Raw genomic sequence first — 22,612 nt, forward strand, 5'->3', positions numbered from 1 at the left:
TGTACCATGTTGCATTTATCATTAATATTGACTAATAACTTCAATAGTTATATTTTATTTCTTTGTGTTATTATTACAAAAATTATATAGATTTTGAATATTCTATATTCAATTATAAAAATAAAATTTAAGTTTCTATTGATATGTTGGATCATATAGATTTTGAATATTCAATATTCAGTTATAAAAATAAAGTTTTGAGCTTATGTTGAAAGGGATTTATACAACTTTCTTCTAAAGTAGCTTACTTTTCAATAATTTGCTGCAGTATATAGTGAAGTAGTGGAGAAATCAAACGATGATTAAGTTAGAACTATTCTATCAGAAATCTTAAGATCAACATATCATAAAATAAGCAAATATATCATATTAATCAAGTAAATATACTGACAGACTAATTAATGAGGATTTCTTTGATTGCTTAAGAAGATCGGAAATGAAAAAGCCATTTTAGAGGAGAGTGTATTGATTGTTATGCTAATTGGTGTCACTGATTAAGTGGGTTTTACACATACCTATAGGAATTATTGATAACAATATATTAATTATCTATTCAAACCAATCAAAACTTCTTGTTTCAGCCTCTACAGAACTTTTATTGTAAAAATCAATTCTGACCAGACAGGTAAAAATGTGATGGATGTAATACACTGCAATAAAGTATTTAGGAACATTTCATGACGAGGATCCGCTATAATTCATGTAATAAAGTAAATAGTACGTCACAATGATCATGGAATATATCATGCATCTTAGAACTTCTGGTCACATGTTTCAAAAAGTTCAAAAGTTAGAAAAAGTACAAAAGAAATATCAAAGTGTCATTTATTTATAAAGATGACAATATCTCAACAAAAAAATATTAGTGAAAAGAATGGAACAGATTATATACAATGGGATTTACTGCTGAACCAATCAACCATTCATCCAAACTCCACAAATTCTAGCATGGAGACTGAGTATAACTGGGCCATATTACTATGGTCTCCGTTGATAGTATTTGGAATTGCTGGGAATATACTTGTGTGTATGGCTATATCTATGGAGAAACGCCTTCAAACTGTGACCAATTACTTTCTGTTGTCTCTGGCTGTGACTGACTTACTTGTGTGTGTTATAGTTATGCCTTTAAGCATCATTAATGAATTCACAGGTAAGAAAAACACATTCAAACACAAATTATTATTAATGATTATTTATTTATTTCTTATCTTTTATTTTTTCATAATGATAATTCATTTTGGAATTTATGAAACTTTGCGTCTTGCTGAAAAAAAAACCCCAAAGTTATAAAAAGAAAACTTATCAACATTTTCAAAAGGAAATAACTACAACAATATGTTCCATTTCAACTTCAGTTCAAAGTAAATAAAAAATTATTATGAAAAAATTTTACACAAAATAAAAAAAGAGTATCAGTATATTTTCTTCATGATCGATTATGGCGTTAAAAGCTTAAAAGCGTGGATTTTTAAACATTCAAAATTTATCAAAAACAAACATCTTTCAAAGTGATTGGATTAAAAAAAGATTAATATCCAAAAAAATATGTTATGAACTGGCATTACATTTGACTTTGGTAGAAAACAAATAAGATGTGTAATGACTGTTTTATCCATTAATTTCTCCTTTTGTAGAAAAATTCCTGTACATCATTCTTAACATTTAATTCCATTTGGTTTCAAACTGATTTTGTATATAACAACTTATTCATTTAACCTTCATTAACCATCACAGTTATTAAGAGAAACTATCCATCTAAAATCTGATCCTAGAAACCTTATATAAAACACATTTCATACAAAACAATTCCTAATCAATTCTTGAAACAATCTTTTCAGTCATTAAAATGCTATAAAATCACTACTTAAAATAAATTATTTTCATGCAAGATTTCCTTCATTTAAAAAATCATTAATGGTTTTCATGGTAATGAAATATTCACCATTGGTATCATCAAAAATGACTAGTTTGTTTCATGGTGTTTATATCTCATTACATTATCAGATCACAAAGCACTTGGTGAGGAAATTAACTCCTTTATTATTTCATCTCATAACTAATTATTTTCTTCATTATGTATAAACCTTGGAGTATAACACACCATATAAGTACAAAAAGCAAGGAGTTCCAAAATTGGAAATGACTGAAACAAATTTGCATTTGTAATTTTCTACTTTGGTCATGTGCTAGTCTCATTTATTATCTCATAGTTTATAAGATCAACAGAGAAAGAAACTTGACAATAACTGATTCATAATATATTTACAAGTAATATATGCATGACAATCGGAACATTTAAAAGGAGTAGCATGGAATCCTGTCATTTTCCTGTCTCCAATAAATGTGTTCCTAACTTGTACTGTGTGACGTCTGACTATTGTTGAATTTGAGCAATGCTTTTCACTCAGAAGACAGTTTTCAATACAAGATATTGCTATACTTAAACCTGTAGTTTTGGTTCAACAATTACTTAATCAATTACACTACAAATGTTACAACCAAACATTGATTTCTTGTTTATTTATAATAAAATTATTGTATACGCAAACAGTAGGTGAAAAATAAACTTCTATTAATATATACATCAGTTATAAATGTATACAATGGGCAAACAATAAACTTATATTAATATATATATATCAGAGACATCTCTATACAATAGAAAAAATACTTAACCAATAAATGCATTTTTTAAAAAGTATATTTTATATAAAGGACAGAAATTTGTGTTTCATACAGAAAATAAACCTACGTCCTTTACATCATTACTTTTATATGCTAATAAAAACCTACAAAACAATGAAATTCTTATAAATGTATATAAAAATAAATTGTGTCCACGGTACACAGATTATGCCCCCACTTGCATATAACTTTATAAAGGGACGTAACTCAAGAACTGTAAAAGTGATGCTTCCCAAATTTGTATTTGATCTGAGTTTTGTGGTAATAAGCATTGATTATAATCAATGAAGTAAACTAAAGTTACGAAACAGAAACAAAAAATTCAGCAATTTTTCCATTTGTAAAGGGGCATAACTCTAGAATAGTAAAAGTAACACCCTCAAAATTCAAACTTGATCTGTGTATAGTGGGAAGAAGCATTGTGTAAAAGTTTCATAACATTTAGTTGAGGCAAAGGACATTAGTGTGAAACTTACTGCCCCCTCCGCTACAGTGGGGATGAAAAAAAAAAAAACCCTACACCAATAAATTATATATGCTGTTTTAAAGAAACATGTATTTATGCATCTCAATTGTAGACAATTTCTAATAGAGACAGGGCAGACTGGACTCTCTTCCCTCCATACTGGTAGAAACTTCCAAGTTTTTGTTATATTTTCTACTTTTTGATTGCCCCCCTTCCTTATTGATAAATGAGGGCCTGTACAGTAATAGTGAATTTGGGTGAAACATTCACTTCATAAAGTTATTGACCAATCAGAATGACAGAATGACAGAATCAATTTAAATACTTGTTTAATGCAATCATATAATTTCTCAAAGATGTATGTACAAACTTTTACTAGAAATTTACCTACAATTTAATTGTACTAGTGATAAATCTATATCTGTGTTTATTTAATTACTTATCCCAATTATGTAATACATAAATGTTACGTGCAAAGGGTCACAATATCAACTAACTGAGAAGATAGTCTGAACAATCTTTTGCCTCTAACATTGCTGATAATAAATTTCTTAATTATCGCCAGACCTTAAAAAAACATGCAAATAATAACTAAAATGTTAGCCTGAAGGACTGTGGTATGATTGACAACATTGAACTTGCTTCAGAAATAGCCTGCATATTCTAAAGGCTAAACAACTTTTCACAAAACAAATGCAGATAGGAAACCTTCAAGTGCTAAATCTTGTCAATACTAATTAAATTACAAGTATAACCACCACATAATAACAAGATTTTACAAGGTATTCTAATGTCATAACGAAGTACTTCAAACTGAAAACAGTGTCTGGCTCCTAAATGGTTTTCAGTAAGATAACACTTATTACAACAATTTTTGACAATTATTTCTGAATATTTGATAATTGTTAAGTTAAAATGTAGAGGACTTTTGTAGTGCACACATCTTATTGTTCATCCTCTATTTTTTATTTAATTCGTTTTTCAACAGAAACTGTGATGTAAGCTTATATACCACTTTAAACTGTGATCAAATAAAACAACAACTTGTATGTAATGGCTATTTACTTCATATTATACTAAAACTTAAGTTCTTATCTGAAATAATTGAAAACAAAGCACTTTAAAATTAATTTTAGATGGTAATATATTTTAAATACAGATAATTTTAGATTGGTTGGTAATACACTTTCTACGATTCTAATAATTTCGATTGGTAATACACTTTAGATTATTGATTAGTAAGAGGTTACCTACCACAGAAGATGACTTATGTCTACACCTGTTGATTAATGCTGCCAATCTTATCTTAAAGCAATTCTTTTACTTAGCTCTAAAGAAAAATGGGATTTTTATATTTGACCATTCTACACTGGAAATTTATTTATTTCACATTTAAAAAAAATAATGTTTGTTGTCAATATACATTGGAACAAGCTATGTCTTAACTTCCTGCCAGCTGCTGCATCTCTCAAATTGCAACAGTTAACTAAAAACTGAGTTATTTTGTGCTATTGTTTTTTGAGAATTCCAATGGTTTTTGTGTTTCCTTTTGATTATTAGTACAGTCAGATTACCCCTTCATATCAATCAATTGTCTTGTAACTGGTCATGTTAAAAAAACGTATGTATACTAGACAGCTGCATGAGAAAATGTCTTGCTCACAAATCAGAGAGAAACGGGACAGGGATTCATGTAGATTTAATACATGTTTCTGGATGTGGAATTTCAAAAGGATCTGAGTCATCTGGAGTAAGGAAAAGTTGCCTTCTTTATTTCTGATTAATGTCATAATAGAACTATAGAATGACTAATCATTAAAATCTATAACTCAATTCTTAATTTGTTATTTATTTATGAAGAAAAGCGTCAATTTAAAACTGAGGATGGAACAATGAACATAATGTGTCAAAATTAGAGGATTGTTAACACTATATCTTAGTTATTGTGAGAGGGAAACAAGAATGGGAAACCACACACAAACTGTTATGGAACCTTAGTTATTGTGAGAGGGAAACAAGAATGGGAAACCACACACAAACTGTTATGGAACCTTAGTTATTGTGAGAGGGAAACAAGAATGGGAAACCACACACAAACTGTTATGGAACCTTAGTTATTGTGAGAGGGAAACAAGAATGGGAAACCACAGAAAAAACTGTTATGGAACTTTAAAACTGGTTTAATAATTATATTTTTCTGGAACATGTTTTAGTCTAAAACTTCTTTAAACTGATGATCATCTGTTTTTAATCTTTTGAACAGTTTAACGAAAGACATCTTCACACTGTCATTTTACCTCATAATATAGAAATAGTCAGGTGTGAAAATCCAAACTGATCAAACAGAACTGACGGTCAACCTTAATTAAAATCACATGAAAGAGTTTTGTTTGTATTGGTTAGAACATATTATTTATAATTCTCTCTCATAACTGAATGGTCAACCTCAGGCTACAGTCCTTCCTTCTTTCATGTTATTTATTCTCTAAGATTAGATACTCAAAAATAAATACGGTCAGAAACCTTTCTGGCTATTGGACTTGAGAAAATTAATTCAGAAAACCCCTTTAGTTGTGGGAGTTTTAATTTTGGTTAATAGTGGTCTAACATGTAAGATGAATCAGTGTTAGAACAAACCTATTTAGATCTCTATATAGACCTCAATATCCTTATAAAACCTTTCTAATTTCCATATCTTATCTTAACTATTGTGTTACAAAGCCCTTGACAGGATAGGCAACCAATACAACCAGTGACATTGGAATATCTATTTTACTTGTATGGAAATCATCATCTTTTTAATTTCATGCTATAAGATGAAACTGACAGCCTTTGGGAACTAGATTACATTTTTGCCAACTTCCAAATTATATTTTAATAAATATTATGAAAAAACAATGAGTTTTTTTTCTGTTGTAAGTTATTAAAACTGTTATCTGACTAAACAATATGCCATCCTTACTCCATTGATCTAACTATACATGTGAAATAGAGACAGAACAATGTATATGGTAATAGGACTTAGTCAGGATGTTCTTTTCAATGTTAGACTGTACATACAATAGCACAAGAATTTAATGCATAAAAACAATTCCACTGATGACACCTTATTGACTTGGCTTTTTTAAATCAATTTTTGTCTGTCAGTAGGATAGAAGGATGAAAAACTAGAATTACTGAGATTATACTGTCTTATACAACATTTAAAACATATCATTTACAGTTAAAAAATTCATCAGTACCCAGTAGACTCTTATTTACATTTTTTTTTAAAGAAATATCCATAGTTAACAAATGTCTTTATGCTGACAATAGTCAACTAAAATCTAAGGAGAGACATCCAGGTGACAGGAATCATGCCCACAATTTGCCAACATTATACTGCAAGGGCAAAGACACAAAATCCTTTTGGAAAGTGCGCTGTAATTTCCTTGTTTTGCCACATCTGATATTTACAAACATACAAAACAGTCAGTCTCTGATTACAGAATGTTTTCAGTGTAAATGTTCTGACTTTTTGTCTGAGATCTCCATGACATTAAACATTTTATAATCAACAGAAATAAGATTCCTATCTCCTATACTGCTGGCACAAAAACTTCATTCAAACACCAGCTTGTTGTACAATATTCTTTGTAAGTCAAACTGTGATGTTAAATAAATTCATAGCAATACGTGATATTACAAAGATGTAAGATAAACAAAATCAGCAAGAAATCAACTATTTGTTGAAAGCCTCTAAAAAGTAAACAGTTGAGGTCATTTCATTGACATTAAAAGAAAGACCATAGACTCATCTGATTATTTAAGTAAAATGGTGGCGTCAAATCATGAACATTTCCCACTCTTCGACTACCATGTTGTGATTTTGGCTGTCATTTCCTACATATGAATGAGCTAATATACTTCTTGTGGTATGTAAAAAGATAAAAACTAAAAGTGCTATCAGGTAGATCAGTCATTCCCCTGTATGTCATGGTAAATATTATATGAGGAGACATGGTACAGCTGCAAATGTGACAACTATCCAAACAGTGCATGATTAAACTTCACTGTATACTGATTTTAGCATTCAGTTCAAATATTTATTTCCATGAATCTGAAAATGAAATTAATTTACCAGCATTGACAATTAACAAAGACCAAGAAGATTATGAGTGAAATCATAGATCATTGAACGTGAACGATGGATAAATGGACGGTTTTATGAACTAATTGACTTGGAGGGGATTACATTTGTGTACTAGTTAACCCATAACAGTGAAAGGAACAACATGTTTTGTGGCTCACTCACTCAGCCCACTATATCAATGGTTTGTCTCACTCACTCAGCCCACTATATCAATGGTTTCATTAATAACTATTCCTTGCTCTCCTTGGTCAAAATGAACTCCAGTGCAAAAACATGGAAGAAACTTTACACTTTAGCTTCAAAATAAACAAGTACTTTACAACCTAAATGTATCTATCACTGACAATAAATTGAGTCTGGATGTCATTAAAAGAAGATTACAACAGATCAAACCAATGTCAGGTACACAAATGTGCAACAAATGATATTTTGTGAATTGTAACTATTCTGAACCAACTCACCTTATAGATGATTTAATAAGAAACATATCTAATCTATCATGCATCAGAATTTAACCCAATGCTTTAAATTACTGTAAACTTATAAACCTCTTCATATACACCCACAAGGATGACCACGTGGCTGCACTGAGTGACCAATTCCAAAAATCTAAATTTATAGTCCTGTAATATTCTTAAGTCTTGATATTTCACACACACTTTATTGTTGAAGACCATTTGTTAACTTCTTTATGCCAGGTTTACTGTGTACCAAACAATATATCCCTAACAGACAGGAGATATGAACCAAAAAGACCCTTCTGTGTACTAAATAACCTTTGTACCAAGTGACCATCATTGTATGTCAGTTTTTCTGAGTATACCTTGAACTGAGTAATTATATTAAGTTTTGGAGTTCACTTCACTCCATTCAAATGGCAATCAAGATTGACCTACTTAAACTCCCTCATTCCTTTGATTTAATCTGCATCACCCTTTTGCCAGACATTTGAGCAAAGCCCATTTACATCATCCCTGAAGGCAGATATGTTTGACCTACTAAATCACCCACTTCTATGATCTACTTCATATCACCTAGCTGGCAGACATGTTTGACCTACTAAATCACCCACTACTATGATCTATTTCATATCACCCACCTGTCAGACATGGTTGACCTACTAAATCACCCACTACACTAGTTTACTTAACACCACCCAGTTGGCAGACACGTTTGACCTACTAACTCCCTCACTCTTATGACCTACTTTAACTCACCCAGTTGGAAGACATAGATTAACCTACTAACTTCCTGAGACACTAACATGACCTAATTTAACTCATTGTTTTGGCAGACACATTTGACCTACTAACTCCCTCACTTAACTATGACCTACTTAAACTCATCCTGTTGGCAACACATTTGACCTACTAACTACCTTACTACTATCTGATTTTATATCTCATCAATCAATCAATCAATCTTTCAAATACCTCTTTAGAAGCATGCCTAACCACAAATTTCTCTTCCAATGATATAATTTTAAATCGTCCAGTTGTCAGACATTTCAGCCTGTCTATAACACCAGTTGGCTGACATGTCTAACCACAACTATTCCTGTTTTCACTGTAAGTTGTTAACACCTGATTTAAAGGATCCACCTGTCAACAGTTAAATCAGGATCATAGTGAGGAACTGTTGGCAAGCTTTGAACTGCATGGAGGTAAAGGAAACTAGAGGCTCTAAAGAGCCTGTGTCGCTCACCTTGGTCTATGTGAATATTAAAGGAAGCAGATGGATTCATGACAAAATTGTATTTTGGTGATGGTGATGTGTTTGTACATCTTACTTTACTGAACATTCTTGCTGCTTAAAATTATCTCTATCTATAATGAACTTGGCCCATTAGTTTCAGTGGAAAATGTTAGTAATAATTTACAAATTTTATGAAAATTGTTAAAAATTGACAATAAAGAACAATAACTCCTAAGGGGGTCAATTGACCATTTCGGTCATGTTGACTTATTTGTAAATCTTACTTTGCTGAACATTATTGTTGTTTACAGTTTATCTCTATCAATAATAATATACAAGATAATGACCAAAAACAGCAAAATTTCCTTAAAACTAAAAATTCAGGGTCAGCAACCCAACAACGGGTTGTGCGATTCATCTAAATATTTCAGAGCAAATAAATGTTGACCTGATAAACAATTTTACCCCATGTCAGATTTGCTCTAAATGCTTTGGGTTTTGAGTTATAAGCCAAAAACTGCATTTTACCCCATGTTCTATTTTTAGCCATGGCGGCCATCTTGGTTCGATGGCCTGGTCACTGGACACATTTTTCAAACTACTAACCCAAAAGATGATTGTGGCCAAGTTTGGATTAATTTGGCCCAGTAGTTTCAGAGGAGAAGATTTTTGTAAAAGATTACTAAGATTTACGAAAAATGGTTAAAAATTGACTATAAAGGGCAATAACTCCTAAAGGGGTCAACTGACCATTTCGGTCATGTTGACTTATTTGTAAATCTTACTTTGCTGAACATAATGGCTGTTTACAGTTTATCTCTATCTATAATAATATACAAGATAATAACCAAAAACAGAAAAATTTCCTTAAAATTACCAATTCAGGGGCAGCAACCCAACAACGGGTTGTCAGATTCGTCTGAAAATTTCAGGGTAGATAGATCTTGACCTGATAAACAATTTTACCAATGTCAGATTTGCTCTAAATGCTTTGGTTTTTGAGTTATAAGCCAAAAACTGCATTTTACCCCTATGTTCTATTTTTAGCCGTGGCGGCCATCTTGGTTGGTTGGCCGGGTCACCGGACACATTTTTAAAACAAAATACCCCAAAGATAATTGTGGCCAAGTTTGGATAAATTTGGCCCAGTAGTTTCAGAGGAGAAGATTTTTGTAAAAGATTACTAAGATTTACGAAAAATGGTTAAAAATTGACTATAAAGGGCAATAACTCCTAAAGTGGTCAATTGACCATTTCGGTCATGTTGACTTATTTGTAAATCTTACTTTGATGAACATTATTGCTGTTTACAGTTTATCTCTATCTATAATAATATTCAAGATAATAAGCAAAAACTGCAAAATTTCCATAAAATAACTAATTCAGGGGCAGCAACCCAACAACGGGTTGTCCGATTTGTCTGAAAATTTCAGGGCAGATAGATCTTGACCTGATAAACAGTTTTACCCCATGTCAGATTTGCTCTAGATGCTTTGGTTTTTGAGTTATAAGCCAAAAACTGCATTTTACCCCTATGTTCTATTTTTAGCCATGGTGGCCATCTTGGTTGGTTGGCCGGGTCACCGGACACAATTTTTAAACTAGATACCCCAATGATGATTGTAACCAAGTTTGGTTGAAATTAGCCCAGTAGTTTCAGAGGAGAAGATTTTTGTAAAAGTTAACGACGGACGACGGACGCCGGACGCCGGACGCCAAGTGATGAGAAAAGCTCACTTGGCCCTTTGGGCCAGGTGAGCTAATAAAAATGATATTAAAATATAGTTTACCCCCACCACATGCTCATGTCCTATGTTAATTACAAACCAAGATATTAATAGGCAACCAAAAACATAACAATGACAAACGAATGGTTCAAACACTTGTCAAAGTTAGGTCATCATTTTCATATAGAAAAAAGAGACAATTATAAAAACTGTGGAAGATGAATTTAATTAAAGATAAGTAGCCATCTTTGCAATCGGTAAAAAAAATGTTCCTGTATATTTTCTAACAAAAATCATTTGAGATGTCTTGTTAAAAATTACAATTTTTTTTACCAGTTTTGTGTGAAAATAGAGCATCTTTTTTATCATTGGTCAGAAGACAGACATTCTGGTAGCTGCAAGGGTGAGATACAGGCTAGCCTAACTAAGAAGTTCCCACAGTCCTTCAAAAAGTGATAAAAGAAATATTGATGTACAATGTATTGGGTTCATGCTACTAGGTAAACAGTAAATATGTGTCATACATACTTCTATGTAAAATTAAGTAAGGAAGACATTTCTTCACCCAAACCTATCAATTTCTGAAATAATGAAGTTTTGCCAGTGGAAAGTAATATGGTCAGTGTCATAGGTGGGCTGGCTCACCATATACATCCCTGGTCAATCAGTCCAAGGAAATATTATTCACAGATCAAAAGGAAAGTCTTTCTACTTATTGTATATTTGGAAAAACAATTTTCAAGGTTCACTGTGAATTCAAGGCAACTATTCTTGTTGTTTTATTGAGCTTTCTAGGACAATGCCTTCAATCCATTAAGACAATACAAATCAGGTTTTCTTGAAAGCAGATTTGGAAATCTGTCAGTCAATATGTCTTGCTTCCAGTGGAAAGTTACACTAAATTAAATAAAGAATCTACCATAGTCAAAAAATTGAGATCATTTTAACTTGCAACAACACTTTTTAGTACTGACAAACTTGTTACCATTATGCATTCAACCGGAATAAAAAAAATGATATATTTGAGTAGGACAGCAAAATTTTGATAGATGTTCTGAATATATAGCCCTGGACTTAAAATAACATGATAAAATTTGTAAATTTTCTACTGCAGTTACAACTTAGTCATCTAACCCAAATATTCTAGTTATAAAAAAGAACACTATTAAAGTTTTAGTGAATGAATATATACATGTACTGGGTAAATGTACTGGGTAAATGACAGCTATGTACAATGAGCTGTGTATTATGATTAGGAAAATATTCTACAGAATAAAAACCTATCACATAATGGCAAATTAGGGGGAATAAAGAGGATCCTTTAAAATTGAGCATAATACCACCAAAAGAAAGGGAGATTTCATATTTCAAAATTTTAAGGTTAACAAAACATTTTGGAAAGCCATTACATCTGTAAATGAGTTATAAAGGTCTTTTGGGTAAACTATATTTTTATTGTTTTGAAAAAATATTTAATTTGCTTGAGCCCGACTTATTAAAATATGTAGCCAGTTTATTATCTGTGTGATGATTGTTATTTTATAATCAACAGAAGATTGTAAGTGCTGACATTTTATTGGTTGATCTATGAACTTTGATCTCATGCATATTAAACTTATATTTCTTATAAGAGCTAATCATAATCAATACTTGCTTAGGTTTAAGAGAAAATAATATATTTGCTAAAGATTGGTGCCAAGAGTAATTAATTGGGGTTATTGAAGATTCAATGTTATTCTAATCTGCATGGCAAAAAAATAAAAATAAAAAGCTAGCTTTACTTCCAGGTAAATCATTTATACATGTATCATGGTGTTCTAATGAAAGGGTTTCACCATTCAAAAAGGGCCTTATTAATATTATGAAATTTAAAGATTAATGAAAAACAGGAAATGATATATTACTCCCTCAATTTTTTTTAAAAGGGAGCCATGGCTAAGTAGCGAAGTAGATTTAATATCTGCTTTTAGTACCCAAAACAGCATTCACAAAATAAAACATTTAAATATAAGCAACAACTCAATTTAATAGATAGATTGGACATGCTACATGGTAATTTGTCTTTGAATACATAGTATACTGAAAATCTTTGATGATAAGGTTGTCCTTTTAAAGTGAATCCTGAATGTTTAACTTACATCAATTTTCTATATTATGAGGTCAAATTCAGTTGAATCCTGACCTATGCAGACAGACATTGCTGTTCCTTACAAATGATTCATTAGATCAAGTATTGTCAATCAGAATTATTAGTAACAGAAATTCATGCATTGTTATCTCCCCCCTCCTTACTTTAAAGTACCGGAAAACAGAAAAATTGTATCAGGCAAATCTGAATTGTGCTCAAACTTTTCAAATCATCACTGTTAAACTGCTGACTAAATATGAAGTCTTCTTTTTAGAAGTTTCTTTGAAAAGTGTGACAGAATTGGAGACAAAATATAGTAGACCTATATTTACTATAACTAGTGTATTACTTTCTTGGTGACTACTGAACTGTTGCTATGCCATCTTCAGGATTCTCTTCAATTATCCTCTCTGTGCAGAGAGTTTATCCTTATATTTTATAACTTTATTATATGATTCAGGTTTATCTGCCATTCAACAGAACTACGTTTTATTTAAAATCCATAAGTTTTAATACTAGAAACATCAATTTCTTAATCCACACAAATCAATATCAATAAACTAAAGTAACATTGATAAATCTTCCGCTAATTAAACACAACATATTAATGACGTTAATCAGTAGGCAATTGTGACATCAGAATTCTTGGTCAATTCTGCCCCCACGACAAATCATATTAAAACAATGCTGATGGTTATTTATTCAAATTATGGTTGATTGGTTCATTCTGAATTTTTCTATAATAAATATATTTTCCTATTTATGTTTTTTTTAAATTTTTCTCTTTCCAGATTTATTTGTATTTCTCGTATTGAAAGCCAATTTAGAAGCTGAAAAGATTCAAACCTATTTCGTCAAAACAAATTTAAAAGAAATTGTAGTTCCTCTTATTAAGTATGTCAAGTAATTTCAAAGAAATTATCTATTTCTTAAAACTGTAACATTTAGAGCAGGTTATAAAATGTTGTATTTAAGGATATGAACCTAAAGATAGGCAATTAAGTAAAGTAAGAAAAAAAAGATAAAAATCCTTAGGCCCATAAAAATGTTATAAAGCTTTACAGCAATTTACTATATTGCAAGTAGAGGCTTTAGAATGTGTAATATAAAGTCTGCTATCATTATAAAGTATAGTATCACTGGCCTTTTTGTTGACAAACTTTGGTTTTGTTTATTATACTTTTATATGATATGTGAGTTAGAGAATATTTTACAGTGATTAGAATCCCAGACTGCTATTTAATGATAGATGATTGTTAGACGTAATTGATTTGGCTTTTTCTTCCAGGGTATTGACCCTGCTAACTACCACTGTTTTCCCTGCAGCAGGGTTAAATTGATTTGCCTATCCAATTTTATGCTTCTATTTTACTCTGAAAATATGGAATCGTAAAAAGTTTAATCCTTCTGAAGTTCAATGGAGGAATTAGAAATAATCCAGCTAGGATTTTAACTTCAATGTATGATCAATAAAAAAAAATGTATTTTAAAAGGAATAGAGCTAGTAACCTCAATTAACGACTCTGCAAAGGGTAATTTTTAAAACTTCAAATGTAAAAAAGTGATTATAATGCTAATGTATTATTTTAAAGAGTAATGTAAGAAAAATGTTTATCTGCTTCCTATATTATAAATATATTAACCAGAATTAAGTACAAATATCATTTTAGTCCATTTTTCTAGTAATTTGTTATTTTCTTCTACCTTATTTCTTGAATTTATAAGTGGCACTACACCAGGCCCAATGAAAGTTTGGTTGAAATGTAAAGAATTATAGATTATGGTTGGTTATCCCAACGAGAAAAGCAATAAAGTTGAGGTGACCAATGATAATCTGTTTTAATCGCTATTTTACCTATGACAACGTTGTCAATTTCATGCCAGTTTCAATAGCAACGCCACATGGCTCCTTAGTTTCTAGCGATAATTTCCCATCTCAAGCGAGTAGCATGATATGAAAAATTATCACAAAAAAAGATCAAAGGAAAAATGCACAAAATAGCGATAATATTGAATATTTAAAGTTTTCAGCAAAAATATTTGTGGCGATAATTATCTCTTGCATTAACTATACACGTGCTTGATAATGGCACCACTTTAAGTGTTTTTTACCACAAAATTAACCTTAACTGAACCTTAAAGACAAACGACATTTGTAAACATACAGAATGCATTAGAATGTAAGTTACAGAGTACTACATCAAAATGTAATTAATCATCAAAAACATTTTCATTTTTGATATTTCAATATTGGAATAACCTCATTAACACTGTAAAATAACAATTAACACTTATCAAACACAACTTGTCAGTCAATACACACAAATTAATTAATCATTAAACTATAGCCACTTAGTTTTATTTATTCATTAACTATTGTATCTTCTCAAATTAACCCAACTAAAACCATTTTCATATATGGAAACTAAAATAAGACATGAAAGTCAGCAAATGGTCTAAAGCCTTGTCAATATTTCTCTAATATGGACTTGATGACATTCTGTATTTGCCTGTCCTAAGTCTGGAGCCTGTAATTCAGTGGTTGTCCTGTTGTTGGTGTATATCATATTTCTTGTTCGTTAATCAGGCTGTTAGTTTTCTCACTAAGGATATTCAAATATAGCTTGTATGAAAGGGAGGCAGACATTTTACTGATGCACCACTGATTCATTGCTAAAGTTTGAGGGGTGTCAAAGTTGTTTACCATGACTTTCAATGTTCCGTTTTTATCCTTGCCACATGTCTTAGAGTGATGGTGGGGAATTTACTCAACATTGAGGAGTTTTGAAGTTGGAGAGCAGAAACAATATGTGACAGACAGACAGACAATACATTAATGCCTTTGACTTATTACTGAATAACAAGGCAGAAATCCTCATGTTATAAATCTATGGAGAGAAATTTTGCACCAAAACTTACTCCTGGTTGAAAGACAATAAATAAAGTGGTTATGACATTTGGGACAACTTTGAACCTGGAATATCTCTTCTGAGTTGAAATAGCACTACACAAAATGGTTCTAGAATCTTTACAAACCTCACTGGACAATTAAGACTATATAATTGCTGGATGACAATAGTTGTCAAGCACAGACCAGAATGCAGAATGATGTTCCTTCCTTTAATCAATTAATTTTCTATCGAAATATGATTTCTTCATAAAATTATACATTACTGACAGGAAGTACAACACAATGTATTGTAAATATTATAATATGAGAACAGAAACCTATGTCTCTGCAAGATACAACACAATTTATTGTAAATATTATAATATGAGAACAGAAACCTACGTCTCTGCAAGATACAACACAATTTATTGTAAATATTATAATATGAGAACAGAAACCTATGCCTCTGCAAGATACAACACAATTTATTGTAAATATTATAATATGAGAACAGAAACCTATGCCTCTGCAAGATACAACACAATTTATTGTAAATATTATAATATGAGAACAGAAACCTATGCCTCTGCAAGATACAACACAATGTATTGTAAATATTATAATATGAGAACAGAAACTTATGCCTCTGCAAGATACAAAACATGAATGTTTGGTAAAACATTTAAAGCAATATATGTTCAAAATTGTAAAGAATGTCTTTTCCAAGGCATCTTTAAAGGAGCAAAGTTCCCTCATCATCATCCAACACAAGTCCATTCTCAATTTTAAGATATGATAAAAAGAAAGCATATTGCTTAGCATGCAAATATACTATGAAACATTGCTTTTTAGCATGTACCCGATTTCTTAACATATAAACTTGAAACATATGCAATAATACAAGAGTTAATAAATTAAAAATTTCTTTAAACTAGAGTTCTATTACTTCAAATCAGTGCCTTCAGTAGATGTAGACATTTTTGTTTTTCTATTTTGTATTTATATCAATTATTTGAATAATGTTTGTTTATTTATTTTTCAGGTCAGTGGTTGTTTGGACCAGTTCTTTGTGATTTTTTTGTGACTGCTGATGTCTTCATGTGTACATCCTCCATACTTCATTTATGTACGATATCACTTGAAAGATTCATGGCTATACGAGCACCTCTTTCAAACCGTAATAAATCAAAAACTGTTGTGATATTAAAAATAATAATGGTGTGGGTTATAGCAGTGACAATATCAAGTCCAATTACAATTCTAGGATTTGTAGACGAGTCAAATATTTTAAGTGGGAACTACTGTGTCCTAAGCAACAAACATTTTATGATTTATGGATCAATATGTGCTTTCTTCATTCCACTTTTTATCATGATTTTATCCTACAGTATAACTTTGTATTTACTCATACGACAGTCTAAAAAGTGTCAAAGAGGAAATCATAATGGTAAACCTATAATGAGGAGATCGCTGAGTCGAAAACCTGTTCAACGCCGTCCATATGTACGATTTCAATCAAAACTAACTTCTCCAAATGGAAGTATTGTAGGTAATGCCGATAATCAGTTTTCACCAATGATAGGTAGAAAGCCAGGTAGAAAACAGCGATTACGTCCCAGCTTAACTTTTCCTATTCAAAAGAATACCCCATATCTTAGTCCGGGAGATGTGTCACCTGACAAGGAATGTTCTGTGTATCATTCACAAGAAGTGTTAAACAGTAAATGGGATAAAAAGGCAAACTTTAATCTGTCTAGTCCCTCAGCATTATCTAGACTGATAAAGAAACATCAAATGGAGCTTAAAGAAGCAAGAATAAAAACAGATGATGTTCAGACTGAACAGAAAGCTTCAAAAGTCATAGGAATAGTATTTATAATATTTGTAGTCTGCTGGGCGCCATTTTTCATCGTCAACATTACTTCAGCCTTGTGTGATAAATGCTTCTTTAGTCAGACACTGATTTCAACTTTCGTATGGCTTGGCTTCTTGTCAAGCACAATCAATCCTATCATTTATACTATGTTTAACAAAACATTTAAAATGACCTTTAAAAAGCTGATACTTTGTCAATATGATACGCTTCAACGTAAAACCCGGGTCCAACGTTGGATGTTAAGTAACGGGATCAGTCACTATCCAACCAGCTCCAGTACCGTTAGCTTAGAGACACCATGCTGATGAAACATAAAAACCATCTTATAGTCAGGTACAATTCACCTGTCAATTAATCATCTCAAACTGTTTATAATTGTCTCAAAGATGGATTTCCAATATTAAAATAATAATATGTCTTCTTTAATTTCTACTTCAACTTTTTTTGTTGAGAAATATCTTGATCAAGTGTTATCATTAACGCAAATAATAAACATCAACAAAAATAACTTCTATTGTAAAATTATTAATATCATTGGAAATACATAATTTACTGATGGGTAGTGAATATCAGCAGCAGAACATCAGATATCAAATTTAGAATCTTTCATCTTTTTTCTATGATCATTGGGTGTTTCTATCTTGATCAGCAATGTTACAGCATTTAAAGCTTCTATTCAGAATGCATTTATAAATATGTCATTACTATCATAAGTGGATCACCAGAGAGACAATAACTCAATTAATCATATCTCTTATGACTGATTTAGAACAACACAAAATCAGGCACTACTTGGACCCCTGGTTTAATGTTTTTCAACAATATAAAATTACCTGGTGGATTTATTCCTGCTTTATTAATCAACTTAAGTAGCTTTTGATGAAATTGTGGTTTCACAAAATCATAAAAAGAACAGAAAGTAAAAGAAATGCTAAACCTCTTCATCACAGAACATATTGGTTACTATTTAAACAGTCATTTAAGAGCTGAGGGCAAAAGTCTTTTAATTTTGTTCCATAATGTGTTCATTTAAAAAAGAACTGTTTTCCTTGCTATATTATGTTTTGTTTTGTTATGACAATAAATAAAGATACCAAGTGGTTTTACACAGACAATAATGTTACTTATATGAAAAAAGTCCAATATTACCCTTTTTTTAAATATTGTCTGGTTGAAGATTACTTTACAGGTGGACAAAAACCTTGGAAAGAAAACTTAATAATGATCAATTACATACACATAATAATTTGGTGAAATAGTTAACACTTTCAAGCAAGCTTAGTGCCAGATGACAGGTTTAAGTTTAACCTGGGTTTAGCTTAGACTCTCCTAATGCAAACAAAACAATATCAACAGCAAATACTACTTCTGATTAAGCTACCTATAACATATATAACTGTGGCTTGTTGACTATCCTTGGCATGACCATGTAGCTGTGTGTACAAAACAAATCTGATAAAACTATCTCTCCTTGTATCTGACCCATTATAGATCTGATGATGGACATAACTACATGATTCACATGATCAAAGTCATCAGTAGAGATTACAGTAAAACCATTCATACCTTTTATAAGATATTGTTTCCCCATTTTGCAAGTATTTATTGTAATGGTTTTAAGATTAAAAGTATATCTGAAGTTCACTGCCAGAGAGTCAAGCCACAAATTAAACGAACTGTTAAGAGGTCTAAATAAGCTTTGCTAATAAGAACAAATAAATCTTGGACAATTGTAAAATAATATAGTTTATCTTCAATGTCCAATTTGCTGTTTCACTGTTACATTTAAATGATGGACACACAAATGGGCTTTAGAACTCTCTCTGTCCACAACTTGTATCTCAGTTGTGGATGGAGAGAGGGAGAGAGTTCTAAAGATCATGTGCGGGTCCATCATTTTAATGTACCAAAGTCTTGTAATTTCAGAGGAGAAAAAATTCAGACATTTCTATCTAAAATAATTGTATGCTGCAAACAGTCTAAACCAGAACTACCATAGGACCATCTCTGTAATGATAGGAGACTAGTATGACCAAATAGAGAGCACATTGGTAACTTATCAACCAAAGGAAAATATACACCTGCCATGTTAAACTCAGCATTGAGGCAAATATTTGTTTCAATCAGAACTCAGATAAAAAAAATCTCTATTACTTTGGACAGATAACAAATAAAATGTAGAATCAGATCAGGGAACCAGTCAAAACTTGATGTTTATCATTATTTACCACATATGAGGGTTAAACTAAGGACTCTACCCACATAAAATACTGATAGAGAAAGGAAAAAACAGATATAAATATAACATATCACACAGTTATTAAATATGATAATGAATTTATCTTGTTTTATGAGAAATGTCAAGATTTTGACAGAAAATACATTGAAGTGTAGAGTTGAATCTGTAGAAATGTGCATCATACTCAGAAAACATCGTTAAACAGATAAAGAAGATGTTGTAGGGTGCAATGTCTTATCATTCTAATATATATTTTATCATCATACTCATCAAATGGTTCTGCAGTTTTGAATTTTATGGAAATATTTGTTTTTACTTCAGGCAATGTCAGCAACTGTTTTAAAGCTGTTTATGTATTGGAACTAAAAAAAACCATTATAATCAACCAGTTCAAAGATTTTTTTCAATAAATTTTAATCTTCGGGTGTAATTTGGACTATTTCATTACTTTTTAGACCATTAACCTTTGGAGCCTAATAGGATGTATTTGAAAACTAACCTATCTGGTTAGATCAAATCACTTAATTCTTATCTTTCTAGTATCCTGTTTCCACTGAGAAATATCATCTAATTACAGAACATCTTGATTGTAGGAGCCATGAAAGTGTGGATGGTGCATGATAAGATTTTATCAAGTTTTTGTTTCATTTCATTACAAGTGTTTACAAAACTTTGCAATTAAGATACAGAATCGAAGCAGCATGTCTAGTATCAATTTACATAAATATTTCAGCTATCTACCATTTCAACACTACAAACAAGGATACCCAGAGTATAGGGGACAGACACTTAAACATTACAAACAAGGTACACAGGGTATAGGGGACAGAAACATGAAAACTATCTACCATTTCAACACTACAAACAAGGTCACCAAGAGTATGGGGGACAAACACATAATGAAACCTATCTACCATTTCAACATTACAAACAAGGATACCCAGAGTATAGGGGACAAACACATAATGAAACCTATCTACCATTTCAACATTACAAACAAGGATACCCAGAGTATAGGGGACAAACACATAATGAAACCTATCTACCATTTCAACATTACAAACAAGGATACCCAGAGTATGGGGGACAAACACATAATGAAACCTATCTACCATTTCAACATTACAAACAAGGATACCCGGAGTATGGGAGACAAACACATAATGAAACCTATCTACCATTTCAACATTACAAACAAGGATACCCAGAGTATGGAGGACAAACACATAATGAAACCTATCTACCATTTCAACATTACAAACAAGGATACCCAGAGTATGGGGGACAAACACATAATGAAACCTATCTACCATTTCAACACTACAAACAAGGATACCCAGAGTATGGGGGACAAACACATAATGAAACCTATCTACCATTTCAACACTACAAACAAGGATACCCAGAGTATAGGGGACAAACACATAATGAAACCTATCTACCATTTCAACACTACAAACAAGGATACCCAGAGTATAGGGGACAAACACATAATGAAACATTTCTACCATTTCAACATTACAAACAAGGATATCCAGAGTATGGAGGACAAACACATAATGAAACCTATCTACCATTTCAACATTACAAACAAGGATATCCAGAGTATGGGGGACAAACACATAATGAAACCTATCTACCATTTCAACACTACAAACAAGGATACCCAGAGTATAGGGGACAAACACATAATGAAACCTATCTACCATTTCAACACTACAAACAAGGATATCCAGAGTATAGGGGACAAACACATAATGAAACCTATCTACCATTTCAACATTACAAACAAGGATATCCAGAGTATAGGGGACAAACACATAATGAAACCTATCTACCATTTCAACACTACAAACAAGGATACCCAGAGTATAGGGGACAAACACATAATGAAACCTATCTACCATTTCAACATTACAAACAAGGATACCCGGAGTATGGGGGACAAACACATAATGAAACCTATCTACCATTTCAACATTACAAACAAGGATACCCAGAGTATGGGGGACAAACACATCATGAAACCTATCTACCATTTCAACATTACAAACAAGGATACCCAGAGTATGGGGGACAAACACATAATGAAACCTATCTACCATTTCAACATTACAAACAAGGATACCCAGAGTATGGGGGACAAACACATAATGAAACCTATCTACCATTTCAACATTACAAACAAGAATACCCAGAGTATAGGGGACAAACACATAATGAAACCTATCTACCATTTCAACATTACAAACAAGGATACCCAGAGTATAGGGGACAAACACATAATGAAACCTATCTACCATTTCAACACTACAAACAAGGATATCCAGAGTATGGGGGACAAACACATAATGAAAACTATCTACCATTTCAACATTACAAACAAGGATACCCAGAGTATAGGGGACAAACACATAATGAAACCTATCTACCATTTCAACATTACAAACAAGGATACCCAGAGTATGGGGGACAAACACATAATGAAACCTATCTACCATTTCAACATTACAAACAAGGATACCCAGAGTATAGGGGACAAACACATAATGAAACCTATCTACCATTTCAACATTACAAACAAGGATACCCAGAGTATAGGGGACAAACACATAATGAAACCTATCTACCATTTCAACATTACAAACAAGGATATCCAGAGTATAGGGGACAAACACATAATGAAACCTATCTACCATTTCAACATTACAAACAAGGATACCCAGAGTATAGGGGACAAACACATAATGAAACCTATCTACCATTTCAAC

The 22,612-nt window shown here is 31.6% G+C and overlaps 2 protein-coding genes across 2 annotated transcripts in view; one reads left to right on the forward strand and one right to left on the reverse strand.

The window, feature by feature from the left end:
* The window catches only part of LOC139518036 (26S proteasome non-ATPase regulatory subunit 1-like), a 187,524-nt gene that overhangs the window by 36,153 nt on the left and 128,759 nt on the right, over positions 1-22,612 (reverse strand). The gene's annotated exons all lie outside the window — the stretch shown is intronic.
* LOC139518012 (5-hydroxytryptamine receptor 2C-like) lies at positions 347-18,717 on the forward strand. Its single transcript, XM_071309635.1, has 2 exons — positions 347-1,153; positions 16,769-18,717. Exons 1-2 carry the CDS (start codon positions 838-840, stop codon positions 17,905-17,907), a joined length of 1,455 nt encoding a protein of 484 aa, XP_071165736.1. The 5' UTR covers positions 347-837; the 3' UTR covers positions 17,908-18,717.

The sequence above is a fragment of the Mytilus edulis genome, chromosome 3, assembly GCF_963676685.1.
Source record: "Mytilus edulis chromosome 3, xbMytEdul2.2, whole genome shotgun sequence".
NCBI lineage: Eukaryota > Metazoa > Mollusca > Bivalvia > Mytilida > Mytilidae > Mytilus > Mytilus edulis.

Bases quoted from the DNA above. Each gene is read 5' to 3' on its own strand.
- LOC139518012 (XM_071309635.1), top strand. From the start codon at position 838: ATGACAATATCTCAACAAAAAAATATTAGTGAAAAGAATGGAACAGAT. The intron at 1,154-16,768 runs GTAAGAAAAACA...TTTATTTTTCAG, and splicing joins CATCATTAATGAATTCACAG to GTCAGTGGTTGTTTGGACCA.